Below are 26,979 nucleotides of genomic sequence, written 5' to 3'. Positions count from 1 at the left end.
ACCCATGTTTTAAAAAAAAAAACCAAACACATCATGCCTATATTCCCAGGGCTGGGAAAGAAGAAACAAGAGAATCCCTGGGGTTTGTCAAGTTCCAAACTAAATGTGAGATCCTTTGTCAAAAACCTAGCTTGACAGCACCTGAGGGACAATAGCTAAGCTCTTCCTTCAGCCTCCACATCTCCACATGCACATACAGACATGTGCATACACACGCACACACACACACACACACGAGCATGCATGCACATACAGAGATTCAAAGACTTCTCTAGGCATGCTCTTGATTGGAGACGTGAGTAGAGCCATCAGCCCCATGAAGGCTGCACTTGGGAGGCAAGCAACCCACTCTCAACATGGCTGCTTCCCTAAACCAAGGCTGCCCTGTGCTGCGAGGGCCTCATGTGTTCCCAAGAAAGCTGGAAATCTGGATTCCAAAGGAAGTCACTAGAGTTTTACGCACTGGTGATGAGGCAAGGCCTAGCAACATTCAACACAGTACCAGTGAGGTAACACATGTCTGCAACATGTTGCCCATGGCCACCCATGGCCACCAACCTATCTCTATCTTCTGAAGCATACAACCTGCCTCTACAAGGCCCTTCCCCGCTCCCTTTCCTTGTTGCTAGACCACCCTTACACTTGTGGTAGGGGTAGGGTGGAGATTCTGGGTGCAAGACACTGGTTGCCTCTGACTTAACAAGTACACTGTATTCAATGTCACCACTCTTGTCCCAGGTCCTGAAGACCCCCCAGAAGACAACAAAGCTATAACCCATCACAAAAGCCCCCTCATGGAGCACTGGTTGGCTTGGAATCCATGAACAAACCAAGAGGGTCTTTTGCTTCCCGGGGTCTGACTGAGATGAGCAGGGTAGAGGGCAGGTGCACCCTCCACCGTGCAGAAGGTCTCTCTCCCTGAGAACAGGGCAGGACTCATTAGAGTTATGCAAAAGGCAATTGAGATGCCCCACATGCTCTGTGGGAAGGCTCTCTGGCCTAGGCTTTGCCTGTCTTTCTTGCTGTGTTCTCTTGTGAATGTCTTGTCCACTCTGATCCTTACTATCCTAAGATCCATCAAAGGAGACTTTATTACAGGAAAGCTTGCAGGAGCTGCAAAGGGCTGAGGATACAGGAGCATGTGGTGGTTGCACCAGCAGCCTCTATCCTCCACAACCTGAAGCATCCACTGGATGCCAAGGTTGTCCTCGGGATACTTCTGAGAATGGAGAGGTCCTTGATGCCTCGGCTCAAGGCCCCTTCAGTCCCATGTCACACCCCCTGTTTCTCTGTGCCTTCCCTTGCTGCTTCCTGGACACAGCCCAGTGGTCCATCCTCTGCCTTTACCTAGGCTGGCCATAGGACATAGGCCAGAGACATCTATCCAGCTCACAGGACCAAGGCCAGAAGATTGTGCCAACTCTTGCCGTGAGTCCTTATCTGGGCCTCAGTTTCTTTTATATGAAAAGAACTAAATTTGCAGAAGCTTCTTAGTGTTTGCAAACTGAGTCAGGGGAAGAGGATGTGTGTGTCGGTCATGACAGGACAGAACATTGTGATATTTCGTGCCCTCGAGCACAGGGTATCTGGCAAAGCACAGCCACCCCTTCACCATAAAGAGCTGCACTCTGCACCCACAAAGGAAAAGTGGCCAGAAGTGCCCTCAAAAGCTCCTGGGGCTGACTGGCATACTTCCCTGTCTGATCTGTGATTCTGGGAGAAAGGAAACTTGTTCTCAAAACTTTCACAAAGGAATTCTTACCTGAAGTGGTAGCTCTGGCCTTGCTGCTTCCGAGATAAGCAGCCCAGTCCCCGAGGCTTCTGGAAGGTTTCTCTTGGCTCCAGAACTTTGAAACTCTCTGCAGTTAAAGATAATAATGATGGTTGACACCTCGGGAGGCTTCTCAGCTTCTGCAGGCAGTAAGCACGTTGGTTACCCCGCCCCCCTTCATCTCCTTGCTAGCCCCGGGAGTCTGCAGATGAGGAAGTCGCAGCTCAGAGAGACTTAGAAATGTGTTCAAATTCATGTAGCTGCCAAGCAGTGGGCTTCATGCTCTCTCTGCTGAGGGGGTCCTCCATCTTCCCCCCCAAAGGCAACATTGATTCACCTGACCCCAGCGGGGGAAGGTATCTCATGGGCAATAAAATGCACTCCCCAGAATTTATGTGCCCACCACACACACACACACACACATACACACACACACACACACACATGCATGAACACACTCATAGCAAGAGAGAAAAACCTACCAATTTTCCAATGCATCTTTAAATTTTGACTTTGGCATTTAGGATACGAGGCAGGAATAGAACACAAAGGAAGTTCTTCAAGGCAGCTGCACACAGCTGGAAGGAAGGGCCCAAGGGGCAAGCCACCCACTGGAGCAACAAGATGGAAGGTTCGAGGGGGCTGTGCCTGGCATGCATTAGATTTCCTCTCCTCCCCAGCTCCCTTCTCCCAAATCCTAACCCAGGCCTACCCATCCAGCCTCTCTACCAGGACACACAGAAGTCTTGGGTGGCAAGACCTCTCCAGTGTCAGAGCTGCATCTCAGCCCCTCTGTGCCTAGCCTTTATTCTCCCTGTCACAGGTGTGCAGGTGACAAAGGGAGGCCTCATTTGTTGTCGTCCTTAAGATTTATTTTATTGTTTCATTACATGTATGTGTATCTATGTGAGTACAAGTACTGTTGGAAGCCAGAAGAGGGCGCCCAATTCTTGGCAACTAGAATCTTGGATAGTTGACAGCTGTCATGTGAGTGCTGGGAATCGGACTTGGGTCCTCCTTCTCCAGAGCAGCCAGTGCTCTTGACCAGTGAGCCATCTCTCCAGCCCCAGGATTCTCACTTTTAACCAAAGAACTTCTAATCTTATATCCCCTCATTAACATCCTTTACTGAGCCACTGTGAGGGCCCATGGCTGAAAGCACTGGGCGTGGCAGCCTGACCACGTGGTAGAAGGAAGGCTGCAGCACCCCAGAGTGGTCCTCCAACCGCCACATGCGTGTGCACACAGACACAGTAACATTTATTTTATTTTCATTTTAACCCTTTAAAGGTTATGCTATCCCAGAACAGCCCCAGAGCCAGCAGCATCTTAGAAACCTAACCTCCCAAGACAAGCAGGTTGTACACCCGTGCCGTGCTGTCCCAAGCTCCCCGGGAGGCTGGCACACATCTTACTCAGCAAGGTCTCCACTGGCCCTTCTTGTCACATGCACCTGCCCTGGCTCCTTTGGGTCTAGCCCATGGCCATGTCAGATGATCCCTCTCCCTCATCCCCGGGGATTGGGATACACCCCCCCACCCCCGCTATGTCAGTGCTTTGGCAGAGCCTCCAGAGGATCTGACCAAAGCAGTCCTCCCATCCCAGCTTCCCATGGGACCTCTGGGGCCTCTCTGGGAGGGCTTGCTACCTCTGCTACTCACAACACAGCAACAACGTGTGGCTCGTCCAACATCTGTGTTGACTAGGACTCATGTTCCAAGGACGCTGGCATCAGAGTGGTCTTGGTCACCCAGTGTCTTAGTGTCTAATGTCTAGATATAGCAGGCACCTGGGAAATACAGAAAGGGACTTGAAGGAATAAATGGTAGACAGGGATAACCACCCTCCAGTGACTGAGCTCACAATCACTACATGTAAACTGACCAGTAAGGGGGAGGTGCTTGGAGACAGCAAGTGTGAGAACATGGATTTCTTCTCCAGTACCCAGGTAAAAAGCCAGGCATGGGGATCATATGCTTGTAACCTCAGAGCTGGGGAGGTGGGGACAGACAGATTCCTGAAGCTCTCTGGCCAGCCAGCTTAGCCTAATATTGACAAGTCCCAGATTCCAGTGAGAGACAAGAGACCCTGTCTCAGGAAAACAAAATGGATGAGTCCTAAGGAACAATACCCAAGACTGACCTCTGGCCTCCATACCTGCTGGTGTACACAGGAACACGCGTGCGCAAACACACACACACACACACACACACACACACACACATACACACACACACCAATAAGGGGCTCACTTTGTAGCTGGGACACTGAAACCTGAAAAGGTGAAAGGTGTTTGACCAAGTTCTCCCATAAGACTGTAACAAGGCTAAGTCTTTGTCTTTGCAGACCTGAGTTGGTAGGTCCAGGTCCCGACCTGCTGCCCATATGTGCTGCCTCACCATGCAGGATGTGTCCAGAGGCCACTGGCCTACATTGTCAGGAGCTGCATCCTGCAGAGGGATCCTGGCCAGCTGCTCTCCTTCCCGTGCACAGATGCAGTAGGCTTTCCCAGGCAGCTTGTGCAAACCTCCCGCTGAGCAGTGCTGGACCAGGAGCCAACATGTCTGCCCTCTGGCCATCCCAAGCAGGTGTCCACCTCTCTGCTGGGCACAGAGCCCTATCAGGCAGGCAAGCATTTCCTCAACTTGAGTTCAACCTGCAGCATTAAAAAAAAAAAAAAAAATCAGGCTTCGCAGAGTTCCAGGGCTTCTAAAGGGCTCTGCTGCATGCTCAACAGAGAAGCCATTCCCTTCTGGAGGGCAAACAGACTCCGTCCTACTGTCTCCTTAGAATTCAGCATGATGCTTAGGAGAAGCAGGCAGTGTGGGCTTTGGGTTAGAAGGGCAAATGGTGAGGACGAGAGAAACACCTGACAGGTCTGGGCTTAATCTCACCCCTCTGATTTAATACTGGAGAGCAGGCTAGTTACTTAGATTAGTTAATCTTTCTGTGCCTCTGCGTCCTCATTTGTAAAGTGAGCGTAAGATCTCACTGCATTCCCACGGTGGCCACAGTGGCATTCACACCCTAGCAACCAGTCGGAGGTGAGTCTTATCCTTACCGTGATGATCCATTGCTTATTCATTACCAGTGCATGGGAAGAGGCTAGGACATAGCCCTGTGAGGCCACCTCCCATGGAAGCCACCTGACCCTGGACAGGAGACCTGTGAGAGCAGGACCCTCTCCTGCCCTGCTTACAGTGATAGCCTTGTGCCCTCAGAAGTACCTGGGAAATGAGGCTGTTTTAATAGCCATGGATGGATGGATGGATGGATGGATGGATGGATGGATGGGTGGGTGGATGGATGGATGGATGGATGGATGGGTGGGTGGGTGGATGGATGGATGGACAGATACACAAATACTTGACAAACTGCCAGGTGAGAAAAGAAAAGAAGAAATTAAAGATAACTGAGCAAACTGTAAGTCTTTACAACCTGTCATTCAGAGCAAGAGCAGCTCTGTTAAGCCAGAGGAAACACAGTCCTGCGAACAGGGAGGCCTGAAGCCAGGCACAGGCTGTGTGGACAGCCCACCGCGAGGGAGCCTAGGGTAGTGTCCCCTCCCCAGCTCCCCTTCCTAGCTGCCCTGGAAGCTGAGGATTAGGTCTATCACAATGCTTGCATGCCTGGCCTCAGCAGCCTTGTCAGGGCCAGTAAGTAGGTCTTTCTCTTTGTCAATGACAGCTTCCCATTTGCAGCCTCACTGGACAGGTGAGACTGTTCCCAGCAGCAGGTATGGAATGGTAATCTACAGCATGCCACTCGGTGCTTTGGTGACATCTAGTGGCATTTTGATGCATGACAGTGATAACGCAAAAGCTCTTCCTTCCACAGGCTTCAATCTACTGTGAACCCAAGTCCCACAAAGGATCTGGATGACCCTACAGTGACTTACTTAGCTTGCATTGAGATTCAGTCCCAGGGTCCCTATACTATATTTAAAGACTTCCCATCATCCCCTAGCTCAACCCAGGGCCACTATGACTGTCCCATAGCATGGAGTTGAAGCTGCAAGAGGGGGACATGAAAAGCCAAGTTGGAGAGTTATTTCCAAGTCTGTGCCTGTAACGTGGGTAGTAAAGGAAAAATCAGGTCCCTGTCCACAAGAACCACTGCCTTGTCTGAACTCTCGGTCGGCCCTGTCTCTGTCACCCTGCCCTGCAGCAGTCCAGGCTGTGGCCAGGCTGCTGAGGTAGGTAGGAAAGAGATAAGAGATGGGATTTCATGAAGGCATGGGAGAAGGTGCAGATGTGAGAGAGGCTAGGATGAAATGTAGGCAGGCCAGGCAGAGCAGTCCCGTGAACATCTCCTGACGGGACATGGACCACGTGACTTCCCAGAGGAAGGCAGGTATTTGGAGAGTCAAAGGCTTGTAGAGGAGAGAACAGCAGTTCACTCCACACACTGGGAATGTCAGGCTCAATCCTAGATCAGGGGACACTCAAGGCTCCACCAGTGTCAGGTGGAAGAAAGGGCAGGTGGTGTCCTTCATGGACTGCCCCCCCCCCCCCCCGAGACTCGGAGAGATAACTCAGAGTTATTCTGAGCAGCCCAAGAGGAAAGGTGAGGGCCTCAACAGGTAAAGCCCAGGAAGAAGGTTTGGTTCAGTAAAATAAACATGCAGCCGTCTGCCCAAGAGTCAAAGGAAGGACTTCCTGTCACAGTATGTAGAGCCAGGCAGGCACTGTCAGCCTGCACCAATCAAGTTCTCCTTACACTGAACAGTGGCATGCAACAGGACACCCATCCGCATGGCAGCTGAATCCACCTCACACAGCTACCCTCATCTAAAACAGCAGACACAATCATTAATACGTCTGCAGCTCACATGACCATGGGGGCCTCTGCTCCTGCATTCTGATGTCTGGGAGATTGTCGGACCAGAAACTGACACCAAGTCACTGCTGACCTTGGGAACAAGTCCATTCTGTCTTCTTAATTGAACAATGGGAGGATGTCAGGAAACCCCAATAACCACAATGAATGCATCCCAGACAGTGAGGGTGTCGTGAAGGGTCATCTCCAGCATTCTGGAGGTCACCTCAGGAGCCTCCTGTCCTTCTGACACTGTCCCTACTCACATATGAACTCAAGGAAGCTAAGCTAATGTCTTTTTGTGGCTTGACATCGCTGAAGGGACATAGAGCCAGAAAACACACGACTCAATAATCTGAAGATACAAAGGCCTGAGCCCACAGACCCCAGCAGACTCGCTTTCTCAGGCTTCCATACAGGAACACCATCTTTTCTCACCCATGGGGACCCAGGCCTGCCTGCCTCTAAGGCCAGGCCTGGAGATCAGCCCGGTGCAGGAGGGTTTCTCCGCTCCTCTGCCCAGAGCTTGCCTTCCACACCTGTGGGCCCCATCAAAGTGCCCCCTCTTCTGACAACTGGCCCTGGGTATGCCAACCCCTTGCTGTCAGGCACACCAGAAGAGCGCAGCATCTGAACACCTTTCTTTGACAATATGCTTGCTCTCGGAGGTTCCATTGGACTTGCAAACATTGGTTTGCTAAGGAACCATCAATTTTACGTAGTAAGTTTGTTGTTGCTGTCTGTCTATCAATGGATTCTGACGCTGTATGGTGAGACCAGGCAAGTAAGTGAATATGGTGACTCCGTTGGAAATCAGAGGTCTCCGTGCAAAAAGAGGCAAAATTAGGGAATGGGAGAGGCAGGTAAGATGTCTGAGGTATGGCTTCATCCGTAAAAGAGATGAACAGATGTGGAGCAGATTCTAGAGGGGAGGGATAAATAGATGCTAGGTGACCAGCAATAGATAGACGGCAATAAATATACATAGATGATAGATAGATGACTAATAAAGGATTCATAGATAGGTGAATGATAGATGAATGATAGGAGGTAAACAGACAAATAATTGATAGATGCTTAGATAATAGAGAAAATAGATAATAGCTAAGTGACAAGTGTGTAATAAATGATATTTAATAGATAAGACTGCTGATGCTAGATATAAACATACATACACAATATATATAATAATACATCATACATATATACATACATACATACATACATACATACATACATACATACATAATACATACATAGGACTAAAACCAATGATACCCTAAGACAGGGACCCCACAAATTTTTCAAATGCTGATTTCTAAGCACCATTGTCCATTGAAAAGAAAAATAACCAAATTCCAATGCTGGGCCAAGGAAAATGCCAGGGAATCAGAGAACATTCTGTGCCAAGAATTAAGTAATGTTCAAAAAATAAAATGACAAGAACACGTGGGAGAAAACATCAGAGGCAACAGGAAGGAGTTTTCCACTGGCCAAATCGCGAAACTTGAGTCAAAATGCATAATGACAGCAATGGGTTGTGAGACACTGGGTTTAAAAGAACTCACGGGACCATAAATGACAGGGAAGCAAGAATGCGCTGTTTTGCAGTGGAATGGGATTTGTCCAAATGGGGTGACAGCAAATCCTAGGTTTGCAGTTCCCAGAGTCTGCACTAGACCTGAGCTAATGTTTGCAGGAAACAGGATCCTTGATGGTAGATCCCAAGGATGACTCCTTAACCACAAAGGGGAAATGATACCTTTCAAGTGGTACGACCACCACAGCCGTGTGAGCACAGTTGACATCACCAGGCATTGGACAGAGTGCCGTCTCATGCCCTGAGCACAGAGGAACTGAGGATATCTCTTAGGCAGGATTCCTGTCCAGCATGCATGACCTGAAACCAACTGTGACAACAGTCAGCCAATCCACACAGGACACTGCAGGTTAACTGCGCTGAATTCCTCAGGAATCCAGATAAAAAGACTAAAGTGGGCTAGGATGTTGTTTGAGACTAAAGCAATTCAGAGAGACATTAAAAAAATAAAAATGCAGTGCTTGGTCCTGAGGTGAGTCCTGCTTTGAGAAAAATACAAAATTCCTTAAAGGACCCTTCACAGTCATGTGAATACGGGTGTCAGAGAAAAGACAGTGTCACTGTTCCAGTTGGGAAGTGTGAGAATATTAGCAAGCCTCACAGATCTCTGACCTGCCTTGGGATTGGCTGCCTGGAGCCGGGTACCCACCTCTTGTCCAATCATCTTTGGCCCAGGCTGTGTCATGTGATATAGAACATGGCTGCCACCCCAGCTTCCTCAGTGCTTTTCCTCCTAGAAGGGCTTGTAGCGGCCCCTGTGTGTGTCTGCGCCAACATACTCTGTAACTCCAACTGCCCAAGCTCACTCCAAAGACTCCTCAAGACCTCCCTGCCCAACTTACAGCCAGTTGTCTCTCTTGCTCCTTCAGCAAGCCTCTCAGGCACCTCCTATAGGGTGACTTATTACTGAACTTTTTTTTTTACTATAATACTTTTATTACTTCTCTGAGAATAGCTTGCAATGTATTTTGATCATATTCCATACATACACACACTTCACCCAAACTCCTCCCAGATCTACCCCTATACTCCTATTCCCTTCTATTTTGTACCCCTCCTCCTTTTAATAACCATAAAATGCAGTTTGTGTTGTCTATACATTCCTAGATGTAGAGTCAGCCACTCGAGCATAGCCCACTGACCAGGGACCACACCCCTAAAGAAAACCGACTCCCCCTCTGCAGCAGCCGTCAGTGGTCCATAGCAACTCTGTGAAAATACTGAAGACTTCGAGCATTTGCCATACTAGCCTCATCTGTATCGTTCCAGTTTTAATCACTGTGCTGCTGAAGTCAACAATTATTAAGAATCAGAGCCTGGGTCCTAACAACCCCAATAACCCAGATTTGGCCATTTATTCTTAATAATGCAATTAAACAAGCACTAATTAAAAAAAAAAAAGAAGGTAGGAGCCAGGCAGCAGTGGCACATAAGCCTTTAATCCCAGCACTTGGGAGGCTGAGGTAGGCAGATCTCATTTTGAGACCATCCAGGTCTACAGAGAAAGTTCTAGGACAGTCGGGCTACACAGAGAAACCCTGTCTCAAAAAAACCAAACCAAGTAGAAAAGGGACATTATTCGACTTGGGCACACTGGGAGAGGGACAAAGAGATTCGATGAGCCCCTCCCAAGCCATCCTTAAGTCCTCGCATGAAGTTTTGGTTTAGAGGGCCAGAGGAAGGTATAACAAAGAACTTCTGGGCAAGGTGTGGTCTGGACCATCCTCAGCCCCTCATGGTCTGGGCTCCGGTCTATTCTGCAAAGTGGTCTGACAAGTTATCAGTGCCATGAGTGATCTCTTTCTAGGAGACAAGCTCTGCAGCTGGCTGGCACCAGACTTCAGTGAGATTCCTGGGGGAAATTCCAATTCTTTGGGACGCTTTGTTACCAAGAGGAAGGAGGGGCACACACATCTTCAGACTCATCTTTATTTCCATCAGAAGGATTTAAGGTCTTATCGGGTCCTTGGGGCACAGTACTAATGCACCCCTTTCCCACAGCACCTCTATTTCAAGTTGGACCACCATGAAGAAGCCACAGGACCGGGGCTCAGGCTTGAGTTACACCCATCAAGCATGATGCTATCTGGTGCTAGTTGGTGCTAGCAGACACCTTTGTCCCACCATGGGATTGCAAAGGTCTCCTGATGTGTCACTGGCTGTGGAGTATGTGAGAAAAGGAGGCCTTTGGCTAGGGATTCTGCTGCTGGACGGTGGCCAATCTCTCCCTGGGGTTTTTGTTTTCTCTTTATGCAGCCGGACCCAGCAGGCCGGGACATCTCCATCCGCCCACTGCTGGAACACTGCGAAAACACCCACATGACCATCTGGCTCGGCATTGTCTACGCCTACAAGGGGCTCCTCATGGTAGGCACCACGCAGGAGGCTGAGTTGGGGGCGCTTCTTGGCCAGGCCTGGCTCTCCTAGGGGCCTTCAACACGAAAATAAGCAAAGCAAATAAACAGAGTATGCCCCGTGTGACTAAGGCCCCACCACAGCCCAAGGAGATGCACATAAGTGATATCCCAGCTCCCCGCCTGATACATGGCTGTGTTTCCTCCGCAGACTCTAAGGGAGAGCCCTCCCCAGACTCCTCCAGTGAAGGTGGCCCCAGGCAGTCCTTGACCTAAAGACTGATAATTTGTCTCTAAGTCCTTTCCCTCTTCTCTCCAAATCCCAGTCACTGGGTTTGGGGACCAATTAGATGATCTGGGAAAATGCTATTCACAAGTCCCTAATTGTATCTCTAAAGACTCTCCACCCCACCCCCAACCCCATGGCCCACCACCAGCACGGCCACATTCACCCCTTCCAGGGATCCGGATGTGAATATACCCACGAGGGCCACTACAGATTGCAGATAGGTTGTGTTGCCAGAAAGTTCGCCCTTGTCTCAACTTAGTGCCCAGGAATCCTCATTCCACTCCTTAAAGGTCAAAGAACATATGACTGTGTTTCCTCCTGACACTCTTCAGAGATTTGCAGTTATCCCCAGGTCCCCAGTCACGCCCATACTGCATGACTCTCCTGCTGATTTGCTCCATCCCAGTCAAAGCCAGTCTCAGGCCCCCACCTAGCTCTCTCCCTCACCAGCATGAGCTACAGGCAGGTTCCTGCCCCCGGTCCATTCTGTACATCTTACCCTGAGAGGTGACACAGCCTCTGGGGACTCAAGGGGCATGCGTGAAGGACCCGCGTAGTGTAGCCTTCCAACAGACAATGGCTTCCATCCTAGGTGTCTGCTTCCAAAGCTTCTATTTCCTAGTAAAGGAATTTTTAAAACAATCTGTCAGCAGGATGTTGGGACATAGACTTGTAATTCCAGGGTTACTGAAGTACTGCCTGTGAGGTACCCCTGTGCCCCAGCAACCTGGGTTCAGCTACCCTTCTTCCATAAACCAATAACAGCAGCCAAATCAATATGAAAAGCAGAAAAGGGAAAGTTTCAATGTGGCCACATTGAAGAGAGGAAAAGAAATCCAGTGGCACCCCACCCCCTCCTAAGTCCACTCTAGGGTCTGGAAGCAACGCTGGTGTTTAAGACATTATACACACCCAAAGAGTCCTTGTCAAGGAGTGGTCCTGCCCACCCTCGGCCCGCCATTGCCTCTCCTGTGAGCTGTCCGATAAGTTATAGATCTCTTTTCAATATCTATATTCCTCTCTGGCTGGCCCAGGCCTTCCTCCTTCCCACATGAGATTCCTAGAGAAATTCAAGGTCAAGAGTCTGAGAGTCAGCGTGATGCTCACAAGCATGTCTTTAGGATACCCCCTTCCTTGCCTGGATGGTTAACCAGCATCTGGGAGACTGGAGCAGTAGGACAGAGAGTTCGAGACCAGCCTGGTCTACGGAACAAAAGCTAATCTCAACATAAATAAATAAACAAACAAATAAATCAGGCTATAGAGAACACCCTTGAGAGGAAAGGATGGATGTGGGAAGAGGAAGCCACCATTGTGTGTGAGGCGCCATCTGTCAGAGAAACTCACTCTGGGACTCTGGCATCTGTCGCCCCCTCACCTCATCCAAACAGAGGCCCCTGGGGGCAAGTGCTACCCCATCTCCGGGCACTGCAAATGAGGCCCGAGAAGTGACGAGTCCTGTTTGGAGTCTCATGGTCAGTGACTCGTAGAGATGTCCCAGGTCCTCTGGCTCGTCTACCCTGCTTCTGCCCCATGGTGCCAAATTAAGTCACCCTCAGAAAGCAGGTCCCCAGGACAATGACAGATGCCAGGTACTGGGAGAAATGAACAGAAGAGGCATTAATGAGAAGGCCCCGAGGCCGTACACATGTGTCAGGCTTACCTCTCCTTTCTGCCTCCCTCATTACCACCCAGGGGCGCGGATGTGGTCTACCCCCAGGGCAGTTAAAGACACGGGCAGTTTCCCTCCCAGCACAGCCACTCAAGAGGCCGTCATCTAGAGCCGAGGGCTCTCGCGGTCTTTTGCCCACCATGTCCATACTAAGCAACACAGTCCGCTCCACCTGTTAGGAAGGAAGCAAAGCAACCCCTTCCCCTCTAGAGTAGAGCCCAGGGCTTGTGCACCACACTCCCTCTTAGAGGACACCGTCCAGAACCCTTTCATAGGCCAGCTTCACTTCCAAGAGGATGGAGAGAACACATCTGTGTTATGGGTGGTTCTGTATGGGGTGGGGGGAGGGGGGAGGAGATGAGAGGTGTCGAGCCACAGGGCACTCCTGCCATGCCGTACCAGAGAGGAAAGATGGCGGCCACAAGGTACCTAGGTGTTCTCTAGAGAATGAGAGAAAACACTCAAGAGCTTATGTGAAGTAGTGCAGGAAGCCAGTTGTGAGGGAGAAGGAGAACTGGGGGGCTGACACACCCCCAGTCTGCATTCCCTCGTCATGTAACTTGGGGTCACACGTGGAGTAGCTGGTGGCATCCAGATGTTCCCACAGCTTAGTCAGCAGTGAAGAGAGGGCTCCTCCCGGAAGTGACCGTCTCCCCTTTGTGCTCACCATTCCAGCTGTTCGGCTGCTTCTTGGCGTGGGAAACCCGCAACGTGAGCATCCCTGCCCTCAACGACAGCAAGTACATCGGGATGAGCGTGTACAACGTGGGGATCATGTGCATCATCGGGGCTGCTGTCTCCTTCCTGACGCGGGACCAGCCCAACGTGCAGTTCTGCATCGTGGCCCTGGTCATCATCTTCTGCAGCACCATCACTCTCTGCCTGGTGTTTGTGCCAAAGGTGCCAGCCGCTGCCCCCGTGCATCACGAGGGGACTGTAGAAGCCTCCTCACCCATGGATGGGGGGGGGCACACGTGTGCGTGTGTGTGTGTGTGTGTGTGTGTGTGTGTGTGTGTGTGTGTACCTACATGCAAGTCCATGTGCACAGGTAGAGGCCAGGGGACAACCTCTGGTATTGTTATTCAGGCTCTGCCCACTTATTTTTGAGAAATGGTTTATCACTGGCCTGGGGCCCACTGGATAGGCTAAGCTGGCTGGACAGAGAGCTCCAGAGACTCAGCTGTCTCTGCCTTCCTAACACTGGGGTTGCAAGTGTGCACCACCACCATGACTGGCTTTTGTCACAAGAGAGCTACCTTAATCTCTTCCAATTTGTGCAAGCATGAGATCTGAGTTTGATTATAAAGAAATTATTTTTTTAAAAAAAAGTATACATGGCATGCTTATAATCTTAGCAGCTCAGGGGAGGCAAAGGAGGATCCCGGAACTCACTGGCCAGCTAGTCTTGCTAAATAGTGAAATCCAGGTTTGGAAAAAATGATAAAGATACCCTTTGTTAATGTCTGGCCTCCACAGGAAACTAGTTGTGAGGGTAAAGGAGAACGGGGTGGGGGGGAAGGCTGCACCCCCCAGTCTGCATTCCCTCGTGATGCAACTTGGGGCCACAGTTGCAAGTGCCCACATGCATCCTTGCACCCACACACTTGTGCACTTATAAATATGTACATTAAAATTTCCTGTAAAATATGTACAGGAAAACAGACCTCACTCGGAGAAAGAAAAAAAATTAGGAAAGGGAAGAGCTCAGTGGCGGCACAGGGCTTAATCCCAGCACCTGGGAGGCCGAACCGATGGATCTCAGAGTTTGAGGCCAGTCTGGTCTACAGAGTGAGTTCCAGAAGAGCCAGAACCTGTCTAGAAAAAAGAAAGAGAGAAGAGAGAGAGAACAAAAGAGAGAGATGAGAGAAGGAAGGAAGAGAAGAGAAAGATCCCCAGAACCTCACAAACTCACCAACCCCAAATTAACAAACAATATTTGCTTGGGTGCTCCTGTCTGATGGTGTGTTTCCTGCTGAGCTTTTAAAGTCACATTTTTAAATGTTTTCTATGAGGGGAGGAGAGAGTGTAGGAGTACCATAGCATACAGTGTCAGAGGACAACCTACCAGAGTCAGTTCCCTCCCTCCACCAGAGCAGCAGAGACTTGGTGGCAGTCACCTTTCCTCACTAAGCTATCTTGCCAGACCTTGGTCTTCATTTTTAGTTTGCTTTTGCTTTTTTATTTGGGGCATTTAATTTAATTTATTATTTTATGTGTATAATTATTTTGCATGCATGTATGCATGTATGTATGTATGTATGTATGTATGTATTATATATGTATGTATGTGTATATGAATGTATTATGTGTGTGCACTGTGTGCATACCCGGTGCCCTCAGAGGTCAGAAGTCCTGGATCTGGAATTACAGAGTGCTCCTAACCACTGAGCCATCCCTCCTGCTCTTACTACAGCACATTCATTCTTTTCCTCAGCGTCTCTCACTTGGCTCTGCGCCCCTCATCCTTCCCCACACCCGCCTGCATCACTGAGGGTGGGTCTGTGACCCTCATGTCCACTCGATCCCCTATTGTGGATGCTCCAGTTATTATAGATTTTTTTAAGGAACATTTTTCTCCACATAATGCATTCTTTTGTTTCCAGTCATCTGCTGTAGACAGACTTAGATGTGGCATTCCTAGGTCAAAAGGAACAATCCCTCTTAGTATCCGCCCACATCTTACAGTGCAAGCACACCCACCCTTTTGACGTTGTGACACGACGTTGCCCTCTGCAAAGTTCGTGCTCAAGAACCAATTTTTAACTCAACTGGATTTTTAAGAAGCACACTAAAAAGGCACGGTAAGCTTATGGCTGTGTGTTGGGCTGCATTCGGAGCTCTCGGCAGCCACGTGTCCCCTGTTGGATACAGCTGTCACACCAATCTAGAGGGCCAGCTTGAAGAGGTATTTGGCAAGCATTATTCTTTGTAGCCGTGAGTAAAGAGGCCTTAACCTCTCAGAGACCCGTGCAGCCTGGCCTCAGATATATATAAATCTTTTAAAAATTGAATATTTTAGAAAAAGAAAAGCTGGCAAGATGAGTCAGAGGCTAAAGCCCTTGTCGCAAAGAGCTGACAGCCTGAGCTGGAGCCCTGAAACCACATAGAGGTGGAAAGAAAGAGCCAGCGCCACAGAGCTGTCCTCTGACTTGCATGCCTATGCAGCAATAAACATAATTATGATGATGATGATGATGGTGATGATGGTGATGGTGATGATCATGATACCCCTCCCCTAAGTTCCTTTGTCTGTGCTGGGTCTTCCTTCTCCACTATCCCTTGCAGACCACTGCCCCTCTACCCCGACTCTCCACCCCACCCCTATCCACCGCTCCACCCACACCCCCACACCCCCACACCCATGCACAGCAGGTCCTGGTGGCCCACTCCATCCATAATCCCTTCTGGGCTGGATGACAATGAAGCTCTTCTTCACACCCACACCCAAGGCTAAGGAGTCCTGACAGAGGCTATGGTAACTCCGCTCCTGGTCTCCAGGGCTAAGCCCGGAGCCCATGGGCTAGAGAAGATTCTAGAATGTGTGGATAAGACAAGAGTCATCCCAGCACTTGGGAGACAGAGGCAGGCGGATTTCTGAGTTTGAGGCCAGTCTGGTCTACAAAGTGAGTTCCAGGACAGCCAGGGCTACACAGAGAAACCCTGTCTCGAACCCACCCACCCCCAAAATAAATGACTAGAGTCACAGGACAACGTTTTTGTCTCAGATTTTCCCCCATGGGGCTGGCACGGTGCTACAGTATTAGTTAACAGCCCCAATTGCTGTTACAGAGGGTCCAGGCTCAGTTCCCAGCACCCAGTCAGGTGTCTCATGACCACACCCAACTCCCTCTGCTGGCCTCCACCTCCACATGCATCGCATTCACACACATAACCACCCCATAGATACGCACGCATGCACGGACCCATCATTAAAAATAAAATAAAAATCACTTTAATTCCTCAATCATGTCCAGACCCCTGCCCCACAGAACCTGTACTAAGACAGAAGTGAGAGGTTTTGAGCTGCTTAGTGCCTTTGCCAGGACAAACAGGCCAACAATTAGTCTCTAAACTCACCACGGAGTGAGCAGTCTTCCCTGTCCTCTATCTGTGTCATAGAAACTCTCCACAGTGGGATCCTGCCTAAGGCCCTGGATTGCCTCTGCTCCCCTCCAGGAAGGTGTGACTGAGCCAGAGTCCAAGGCCTACTCTCTTATCCCAGAAGGACTCTGAGGCTCAGAGACTGGGAAGCTGCCTGCTCACTGTCATGCCTACCCCTGTGCCAGAGCCCAACAGGGGCCTGGGGCTCCTGAGCCCCCGCCTCTGTCCTTCCATGGGGGAGGGGCCCTGTCAGTTCCCATGTAGGACGCGGAGGGGAGACATGGTTGGGGAGAGAGGAGAGTGTGGCAGGAGTCTCACTGCAAGCCACCTCTGTTCCCTCAGCTCATCACTCTGAGGACAAACCCTGACGCAGCCACTCAGAACAGGCGATTCCAGTTCACACAGAACCAGAAGAAAGAAGATTCGAAGACCTCCACTTCAGTCACCAGCGTGAACCAGGCGAGCACATCACGCCTGGAGGGACTGCAGTCAGAAAACCACCGCCTACGAATGAAGATCACAGAGGTGCGTCCACATCTGGAGACCAGCCATCCTCCAGGCCCCATCCTGCTTCCTGGTCTCCAGCCTATCCCTGCTCCACAGTCCTCTGGAGGACCGGGTGATGGCAGCAGGGGGCTTAGCACGTCCGACCCAAACTTAGTGCCAGTTAGCCTAGACTCCTAGAGTCCAGCAGGCCCCAGTCTCTGATGTGTTCAGAAAGAGGAAACTTGTGAGTATCTGCAAGGAGAACCCCCCCATAACTCCCCAATGCTCAGCATGGTAAGACAGTACAAAGACAGGCTTCCCCAGACATAGCTGTGCCATGGTGAACCTGTCCCCCAGTTCTGGATTGCTTCTTGAATAGTCCAAAGATGGCATAGCCAGGATGCTTTATGTCTAAGTCACACCCTCAAATGAGAGGGATCCCCAATTCCCTCTCACTCTCACTTCTTAGGGTTCTGACTGGACCTGAGCTGAGTCAAGTTAGGGTGCTGGGCAAGCAACAGCAACCAAGAGGTTTCAAAAGCAAGTAGCCCTAAAAGAGGGCCTGAAAAAGGACGGCCATGAGTTGGAGGGCCAGCCTGGGCTCCATAGCAAGGCTCTGTCTGAAAAAAGAAAGTGTGTTTACTTCTCTCTTACCTAGTAGCCCTGAGGACTGGGGTCATAGCTGGGCGGGGCCATTTGTGGGATGGGGCTTCGCTTCTGCTTCCTGCTATTTCCGAGGCTCTGTAGGATGAAGACACAGCCTCAATCTCAGGAAGAAGAGACACAGAAAGCCCACATAAGAGATCATCTCTTAAGCAAGTGATGCGCGCGCGCGCACACACACACACACACACACTCACACACACACATATACCCAAATATGCTCATACATATGGACTCTCTCTTTCTCACACACACACTCTCACACACACACACACAAACATACTCACACACTCACATACACATACACACTCACACACACACATTGCATGCATACAGACTCTCTCTCTCTCTCTCTCACACACACACACACATTGCATACAGTTTGATTCTGTCTCCCTATACTGCCAACATTTTCATGAGCTCCTTCACCTTCAGAGCACAGAGAAGACTGGGAAACGTAGCCTCTCGCCAGACTCTCACAGGGCAGAAGCTGGTTGCTAGATTGAGTCTGGGGTGGCCAGTTAATTCTGAATTTCAAATAAACTGCCCACCATGTTTTCAATATGTGTATGAAGGGTCCTTGGAGTCAGCACAAAATACACCAAGCAGAAAGGTGATGGTGACCCCAGAGGGACAATCTGGAGGGACAGCAACAGGTGTCTCTGCAGAAGTGGTTTTCAAGAAAAGGGCAAGTCTGTTTTAAGATGCGTTGGTAAATTCTGATTGGACATTTTAGCCAGTATAGCCAAGTAACGCATTTTGATTGCTGGACTTTGGTGTTTTGGTAGTTGGACCTTAGTGTTTTAGTCAGACAAAGGAAGTGCCCAAATAAGGGAAGAGACCTTGATGGCTGGCTTTAGGAATGTATCGAATGGTTTAACAAGGAGGGGTGGGGAGAGGGCAAGACCTAGCAGCACCTTGCTTGCAAGGCTTGTTAGAGATCCCGTCAGAACACTGCTTACCGGGTGCAGGCTGGACCTAAACTGAAAAGTTGCTCTCTGATGTTTAAATTCCACTGGATTTCTGTGGTTCCGTTTGCTAGATCCAGCAACCTCTGTGGGGATCTTAGAGCCCTTCCACAGAGAACTGACACGCTCGTTCCACACCCCTAAAATGCTTTAAGATGGGGTATCCTGCACAACTTCCGGGGCAAAGACAGCAACAGCTTTTGCCACTCTGAGCCCACTACTAGTTCATCAGACGTCTATAACACAGCACAGGACTAAGCCTTGCACTTCCTCCAGCAGTGCAATCGCCCCCTGCTGAGAGCCCCTTGTGGCTTTGCTTGCTCTAGATTTGAGCCTCAATCTGACCCATTGGACCCGTCCTCGGCTCCCAGCCCTGCCACTATGAAGCACGAATAAGAGTAGTGTTGGTTTTTTTTTTTCTTTCATCCCTGTAGAAACTTATTGGGCAGCAACTTTGCCCCAACCTCAGAAGAGTGACTCACAGTTAATAAAACTCCTTTCGTGTTGTGTAGTTGGATACCCACTAGCCATCCCAACTACCACGTCCACAACCCTCACATATTTCCCTGGCTTTGCTCCATCCTTCTGTAGCCTGGGCATGCCTGAGTCCCATCATGCTCAGCTCCCCCAGGTGCCCCAGCTGTCTGGAGCCTGTATGCTAGTGTAGGGCTCGGAGATGCAGAGAGGCCTGCGAGCCTCCTGGCTGGGTCTGCTGGGTAGCTATGATGATGGTTCTGATAGTCCTCTAGCAGCTGGTCCCCTCCTTATGTCAAGCACCGGGGTAAACACCCCATGCATCTCCACACATCCTATGAGGCGGGCACTGCAATGTCCTTGTGCCACAAATAGAGGCTGAGACGCACAAGCCCAGTACAGAGCCAAGAAGTAGGAAGCACAGCCTGTCTCCCCTTGGCCTCAGTTGGCTTCTCTGCTTATCCCTGCCTCCTGGTCTCGCTTGGACCTACTCAAGGCTCAAGCCCAGATAAGTCATGTGACTGCCGACCTCTGGTCTATCTCAGCTCAGCTCGGCTTGAATGAGTGCAACAGAGCCCCTCTCTAGATGCAGAGGCCATGACGGTAGTGGTGGCTCACCCCTTTAATCCCAGTACTCCGGAGGCAGAAGCAGGCAGATCTCTGAGTGTGAGAGCAGCCTGGTCTACAGAGTGAGTTCCAGGGCTACACAGAGAACCCCTGTTTGGAAACACCAAAAGGAGATGCAGAGGTTGACCCTCAGAGGCTGGGATTGGGGACTTGGTCTCAGAGGGAGTCTTGTCTTTCAGCTGGACAAAGACTTAGAAGAAGTCACCATGCAGCTACAAGACACACCAGAGAAGACCACGTACATCAAACAGAATCACTACCAAGAGCTCAACGACATCCTCAGCTTGGGCAACTTCACAGAGAGCACAGGTGAGAAGAGGCAGGGCCCAGAGATGGGACCTGTCACCTGACGTGGCACTGGTCTGAAGCCATGAGCAGACAGACAGAGCTGAAGCACCTGGGCCCTCACCTCCTGCCTGCGCCTCTGCTCAGAGTCTTCTCCTCCCATTCCCAGCCCTGGGTTTCAACTTTCCACCCTCAGACGCCATGTCTGCTTGTGCATGGCACAGCTGGTGCCCCAGTGTCCTGACAGGGACACGCTTCATTTCCCTCTTTGGGCCACAGAGGATGATTTATATTTACTTCACACTTTAAGAAGCATCTTGGGTGGAGGACAGTCAGGAGGGTGTGCTGCGATGCTGGCCCTCTTACCAACCACATGAGAATAGGTCACTGTGGCACGGGCCACTCTATCTACCTCTTAGAAAAAGCCAGTGTGGGTGGGACATATGGAAGAGGACATTCGCCTGTGACGTTGTAAGTCAGGTTGGTCCTCTCCAAATACGAATTGTTAAACTTCTTGAGGTGGCAGATTTCCAGCAAGAAATGCATCCATATGGCACCTAAGTGGCCACTGTAACGTTATTGGTGAGAAAGATCACCACTATCTTACATGTCCATCAGTTAAAGTGACTTCATCAGTTATAAAATGGTCAAACAGAGCACATTGTACAGCCACTTAAAGGTGAGAGAAGGGATAGTGGGGTGGCTGAGTGACAGAGTGTCTGCCTATCACGTTAAAGGGCTGGAGAGGTGACTCAATGGCTGAGAGCACTAATGCTCTTGAGAGGACCTGAGTTCAGTTCACAGCATACACATTGACTGACTTATAACCTCCTATAGGTCCAGTTCCAGGGGCTCTGATGCCCTCATCTGGCCTCCTTTGGGTATCTGCATACCTATGGAGCTCATAAACTCACACAAACACACACACACATTCACGGGGTGGGGGGGGGCACATGCAGCCATACGTGAGCATTTGTGGAAGTGCAGTTTTTAAAGGACTAGAGAGAACACGCAGGCTATCGACTGTGTACTGACAGAAAGGCTCGGTACTGCAGGGCCCAGGATGCAAGCCTTCTTTGGCTTTTCACTGGACACGCGCACGCCCCTGCTCTTTGGTGTTTGTTGCACACATGCATCATTTGCTATGAAGCTGTCTGAGGCCTGTGGTTGCAGCTCACTGTAGAGGACCTGCCTGTCAAACTCCAGGCTCTGGATCCAACCTCCAGTGTGTACCAAAATCTATTTTTAAATCAATGAAAATGAAAAGATTTTGTTTCTTTTATTCTTAAACTCACTCTGTAGACCAGGCTGCTGTTGAACTCAGAGATCCGCCTGTGTTCAGCCTCATAAGTGATAGAACTAAAGTGCCTGGCTGGCTTAGAACGTCCATTTGAGAAAGTAAACGAGTTTGCGAATGCAGAAGCCATGAATAATGGGGATCACTTTAATGGATGCAAAGTCACATGCCTATACTGTCCCCAGGGCAGCAAAAACTAAACAAAAGAACTAATGTGCAGCCCTGCTGAGACAGCTGCAGTCTCTTGGGTGGGATACAGATACAGACTCCACATGTGTCTCCAGATGTTTTGGAAGCCCGAGGGGGGATTTGTTTGGCTATGGTATGTGGCTGTGCATTCTCTTGAGTGGAGCTTCGGTAACTCAAGTTCGTTCGTTCGTTCTTTCGTTATTACCGGGCAGACTCAGGTGAGCACCAGCACCTCGGTACCCCATGAGGCCGAGCCGGGCCGAGCATCCTGCGCTTGCCCTGACTCACGCCATTCTGGCCAGAGCTGTACATCTGTCCCATCTCTTTAGAAGCCGAGGAACTGTGAGCTCAAGGCCAGCCACAGCAACATTGTTAGAATAATAAAGTAAAACTGAGCAGGCCTGCGTGCGGGAGCCGGAGAGCTGGCTCGGCAGCTAAGAACATTTTATTGCTCTTGCAGAGGACCTGAGTTTAATTCCCAGCACCCACTGGAGATTCACAGCCTCCTGTAACTCCAGCTCCAAGGAACTTGGTGCCCTCGCCTGGTCTCCTTGGGCACCGAAACGCACATCACAAAACACACAGATACAAATATAAAACAACATAATTTTTTTTTTAAGACTAGGGCTGTCACTCGGTGCTGAAGCACTGCCTTTTATACTGGTTAACAAACGCTGACCGGGCTTCTCAGTAAAGATGCAACAATTGCTACCCCCACCAGTCGTCTACTCCCATTCAATTTATTTTTTTGTGAATTTTATCCAAAACATACCATAGAGGACTCTCCCTCTCTCACTTCCAGTGCCCAAAGAGGACTTTAGTGTTAGACTTCCTCAGGCTAAGCTGCACGACGCACAGCGGTCCACTTGATTCCTACCTGCCTTTTCTCTTCTCTCTCTCTCTCTCTCTCTCTCTCTTGAATGAAAAGAAGAGAGTCAAGAATTTTATTGAGTATTTTTGCATCAATTTTCATTAGGGAAATTGGTCTGAAGTTCTCTTTCTTTGTTGGATCTTTGTGTGGTTTTGTTATCAGCGTAATTGTGGCTTCATAGAACGAGCTGGGTAGAGTTCCTTCTGTTTCTATTTTGTGGAATAGTTTCAAATACTCAAGACACAATTAACATATCAAATGATTGCCAAGAAGAAGAAAGGAGAGGGCCCTGGTCCTGGGACGGCTTGATGCAGCATTGTAGGGGAATGCCGGACAGAGAAGTGGGAGGGGGTGATTGGGGAATGGGTGGAGGGAAGAGGGCTTATGGGGAGGGGGGAACCGGGAAAGGGGAAATCAACCTCATGGGCTGAGGACCAGACTCTGACTCAGAGAATGAAGTGGGATGGTGTCCTCTGTCACTCCATGGACAGCATCCTCAAGGTCTCATGATTGATTTAAAAAAAAAAAAGCCAATCTGACAAAAGTTGCAATGTTGTCTTCAACAGATGGAGGAAAGGCCATTCTAAAAAATCACCTCGATCAAAACCCCCAGCTCCAGTGGAGCACAACAGAGCCCTCGAGTACATGCAAAGACCCCATAGAAGACATCAACTCCCCAGAGCAGTGAGTACCTTCCCCACCCACCTGGGGGCGCACTGCCCTGCACAGCTGTCTCCAACGAGCACGGCGGTCTCACAGCTACTATCTCATCCAAGCTCTGCGTGACCCAGGGATGCAGCCATATTTACAATGCTCCTTTGACAGGCGAGGGAACTAAAAGGGGGAGAAGACCCAAACAAGCCTGCCCAGTACTTGGATGCAGGAAGTAGGATTTGAACTCGGTACTGTCCAACATTAAACCCACCATAAAATGTTCTCCACCAGAACACACTGCTTTTGTTAAGTGTAAGCTGTAACCTTGTGAAACTCATATGCTTAGTGATAATTGAAATCTATTAGCATCGGATGGATGCTGGGGATGCCCAGTGTCCAAAAACTTTCCTTCCATCCTGCCCATACCTTGTAGAGTCTCCGTTCTAGTTAGCAGGCTAATTACTTAATTAAAATGGCAAGGCATAGTGTGTTCACATTAGGTGATTAAAGGAAGATGAAGTGAAGAAGGGGGTGTTGATTTAAGTAAGATGGGTCAGAGAAGAAATCAAAGACCTGTACATCTCAGCTTTGTCCCCAACAGTGACTTTAGCTAATTCCGGCTTATTGGAAGCAGTGGGTAGATACACAAACTCTGGCATGGCTTCTGGGAAGTGACAAGCAAACAGGAACCGGCAAAGTCACCCAATCCATACAATGTTATCCACTCAGCAAATGCCAACCCTGGCCAGCTTAGTGTCCCTATATCCCAAAAGAAATCAGGAAATATAAATTAGGTCACAGAAAATGGACTTATTCGTAATGTGGCAAAAGCCAGAGGACACGCAGTTTTAATGGTGAGAGAGTTTAGCCAGCAGGGAGGAAGGCGACTTGGTCCCAGGCTCCCTCCACCGTTTCTGTCCTCAGCAAGTAGAGCCATGGGTGCTTTTCTTCCAATGAATTTAGAATGTCCCTGGTATCTACCAGGCTGATTCTCAGCAAGGAATTACATCTACAAAATGCCCAGCACTCTCTTTTGTGAACACTGATGTATCTGGGAAGGCTTTCTGAGTCACAAGTCCTATCAGAGCAGGGGCACACTGCATAAGCACCCACACATCTCAGAAACTGCCAGGCCCTGAGTAAACTCTGGGCTACACCCTGTTGGGTTTGAGTGCCTCCACCACAGAGCCTCGAGGCTCCACAGAAGCAAGTTCCCAGCCTCCTGGCTCTGCTTAACTGGGGTTTCCCTAAACAAGTTTCAGAGGGGTTGTGCCTTTCTTTGCCTTAGGTGAGGTAGCAATGCCTTGCACTCTGTTTCCCATTTTTGTTTGTTTGTTTGTTTGTTTGTTTTGTTTTTTCCTTTGTGAGAATCTCCGTTTGATGTGGTCTGGTTTGAACTTGAGAACCTGGATACTGGAACGTAGCCTGAGAGACACTGCAATGCAAAATCCAGCAAAAACGACAGCGAGAGCAAGAAGCCACCCCCCTTGACACATTCCCTATAAACAGTCTTGCTAAATATTAAAGTGGCTCACTGACTTGACGGGCATTGAGGCTTTAAGGATGTGGCCAGGAGACAGAGACAGAGGACAGCTAACTTTTCCCTCGTTTTCCCTCATATCCCTCCGCCATCGGTAGCATGCAGCTCAGTCCCGTGCCCGCTTCCTCTGGCTTCTTTCCAAGAGCTCTGGGGACTCTGAGGAGGAAGGGGCTCACTCCCAGAGAAAGTAGCACTAAGCAACTTTCCGGTTTAGGACGGGAAACCTAAACGCAAAGATATGGAAGAACGCCCCAAGCAGGTTATCAGGGAAATGAGCCACCAGAGGGCAGGATTTGGGGAGAAAAGACCGACGATTCACCCAGTGCACCTGGAGAGATCTTAAGGGTCCCGAAGGTCACAGACACATCAGGGTGTGTCCCTTTTCCCCCTCTGTGACCTCCCAATGTTGGGTGACAAGGTTAATCACCACAGAACCTGAAAGGCCAGGGAAGATCCTGCTGGGAAGGATTGGCTGCTGGGTACAGCAGTAGCAGAGGGCAAGGAGGAGGGACCAGGCAGCTGGGGGCGGGGACTGAGCGGGGATGGGGCGGGGACTGAGCGGGGATGGGGCGGGGACTGAGCGGGATGGGGCGGGGACTGAGCAGGGATGGGACCAGTACTGAGCAGGGATGGGGCGGGGACTGAAAGCCACGCCACACGGAGGCCCTGTAACTTGAGTGCTGTCTGTGTGTGAAGCATAGGTTGGGTCCTCCTAATTTTGCCCATGATAGTTGACTCTGTGAGCCTCAGTGGAGGGATTGGGAGGTAGCAAGATGCAATCTCATTCCTGCTACTCTTCCTGGCTGTTTCCAATAGTAGGTTCCCGGGAGCCTCTGTCAAAAGCCTGCTTCGTGTCTGAAGAAGCGCTTAAACAATTGAACCAACAGATCTTGGATTTAAGGGGACACAGACTCGTACCCAATGAAAATTTTTTAAGCCAAAATAGGTGCAAGAAGCCTTCGGGAGAGCAGCCAATCCTCACTAACTCTCCCTGTCTTCCCTGCAGCATCCAGCGCCGGCTGTCCCTCCAGCTCCCCATCCTCCACCACGCCTACCTCCCATCCATTGGAGGCGTGGACGCCAGCTGCGTCAGCCCCTGTGTCAGCCCTACCGCCAGCCCTCGCCACAGACACGTGCCACCCTCCTTCCGAGTCATGGTCTCGGGCCTGTAGGGGTGGGAGGCCTGGGGCCGGGGCCTCCCCGGGACAGCACCATGCTGGGCCAAGGCACCTGCCGCTGGCACACTGACGGGCAGCGAGCAGCTGGGCACCATGCTGCCTCTCCAGACTGCTGGAATGGCGCTCAGGCAGAGAGGGACTCCGACCTCGAGCCTTATCTGTGAAGGTCTTGTCTCACGAGGGAGAGAAAAGGCAATGACTTCTCCTTGGCGTCTGCAAACAAAGAGGAGTTGGGATGTCTGAAACTTGCAAAAGCAAATCAAACTCTAGACAAAGGAGAGAGGCCTCAGACTCCAGCTATCCTCGCCAAGTGTCCAGAGCAAGGGCTGTGCAGAAATGGCCCTCTGCACTCTGCACACACGGCATCGGTGGTGCCCGCCCCCACACACCAGCCCTTCTCCACTCTGGGGAGAAGGTGAGCAGGGCCACCAGGTCTCCAGCAGCTGGCCCAGCCCTCTTCAGCCTCCCTGGAAGGGCAGGCGGGCAGGCAGACACAGCCCTGGGGCTGGGGGACCAGAGCAGGCAGCTGCGCATGCTCCCAGGGGACATCCATCAGAAGAGAGATGTTTGTTACTCTCTGATAAATGCCACACATGAACACAATAACACCCATTCTGGGGACTGTGGGGATTCAGGGCACTGCACTGCAGACGTGCTCTGCAGGATGCAACCGGATAGTCTGTCATATGCACCCACCGTGTCGGCCATGTCCTTGTGTTCAAATTTAGGGTTCCCAGTAATAAGGGGAACCACTTGAGCTAAATCATGGAATGTCTACTCCCAGAAAACACGATAAAGAAAGATTGTGCACTTTAACCTCTCCCATGGGGGCCCAAGGGCTGCTGGGATCCCCTTCCCTCTCCCCTACCCCCTAACTCCTTCCCCCTCCCCCCCCTACTGACTTTGTTTTTGACCAAAGTGAATCAGGGGCATTCTGCTAAAAGTCACCTCTGTGTTCCTGAGCTAGAGCTGCTGGCCCAGGGCTCCCTGGCTTCCAGAAGGTAGCCCTCCAGTGCCCCTCCAGCCCCAACCCATGAGTGCCCACCTAGGGTGTCACTGAGGCGGTCTGTCAGCAAGCTGGTTCTCATCCATCACGACATACTCCCCTTATAATTGAACCCCAAAGAGCACCGGCCTGGGAG

General features: G+C 50.3%; 1 protein-coding gene across 1 annotated transcript in view; it reads left to right on the top strand.

The window, feature by feature from the left end:
- Gabbr2 (gamma-aminobutyric acid type B receptor subunit 2) overlaps nt 1-26,720 on the top strand; it is a 339,984-nt gene extending 313,264 nt beyond the window's left edge. Inside the window, exons 14-19 of the mRNA XM_052176457.1 lie at nt 10,446-10,556; nt 13,180-13,404; nt 16,948-17,130; nt 20,003-20,132; nt 23,032-23,149; nt 25,666-26,720. Of these exons, the coding sequence (XP_052032417.1) occupies nt 10,446-10,556; nt 13,180-13,404; nt 16,948-17,130; nt 20,003-20,132; nt 23,032-23,149; nt 25,666-25,831 (933 nt within the window). The 3' untranslated portion in view covers nt 25,832-26,720. The remainder of the gene's footprint in view (nt 1-10,445; nt 10,557-13,179; nt 13,405-16,947; nt 17,131-20,002; nt 20,133-23,031; nt 23,150-25,665) is intronic.
- The last annotated feature ends 259 nt before the right edge of the window (nt 26,721-26,979 follow it).

The sequence above is a fragment of the Apodemus sylvaticus genome, chromosome 3 (assembly GCF_947179515.1).
Source record: "Apodemus sylvaticus chromosome 3, mApoSyl1.1, whole genome shotgun sequence".
Lineage (NCBI taxonomy): Eukaryota > Metazoa > Chordata > Mammalia > Rodentia > Muridae > Apodemus > Apodemus sylvaticus.
Note: the sequence above shows the minus strand (reverse complement) of the source record. Positions and strands in the feature narration are given on the sequence as shown.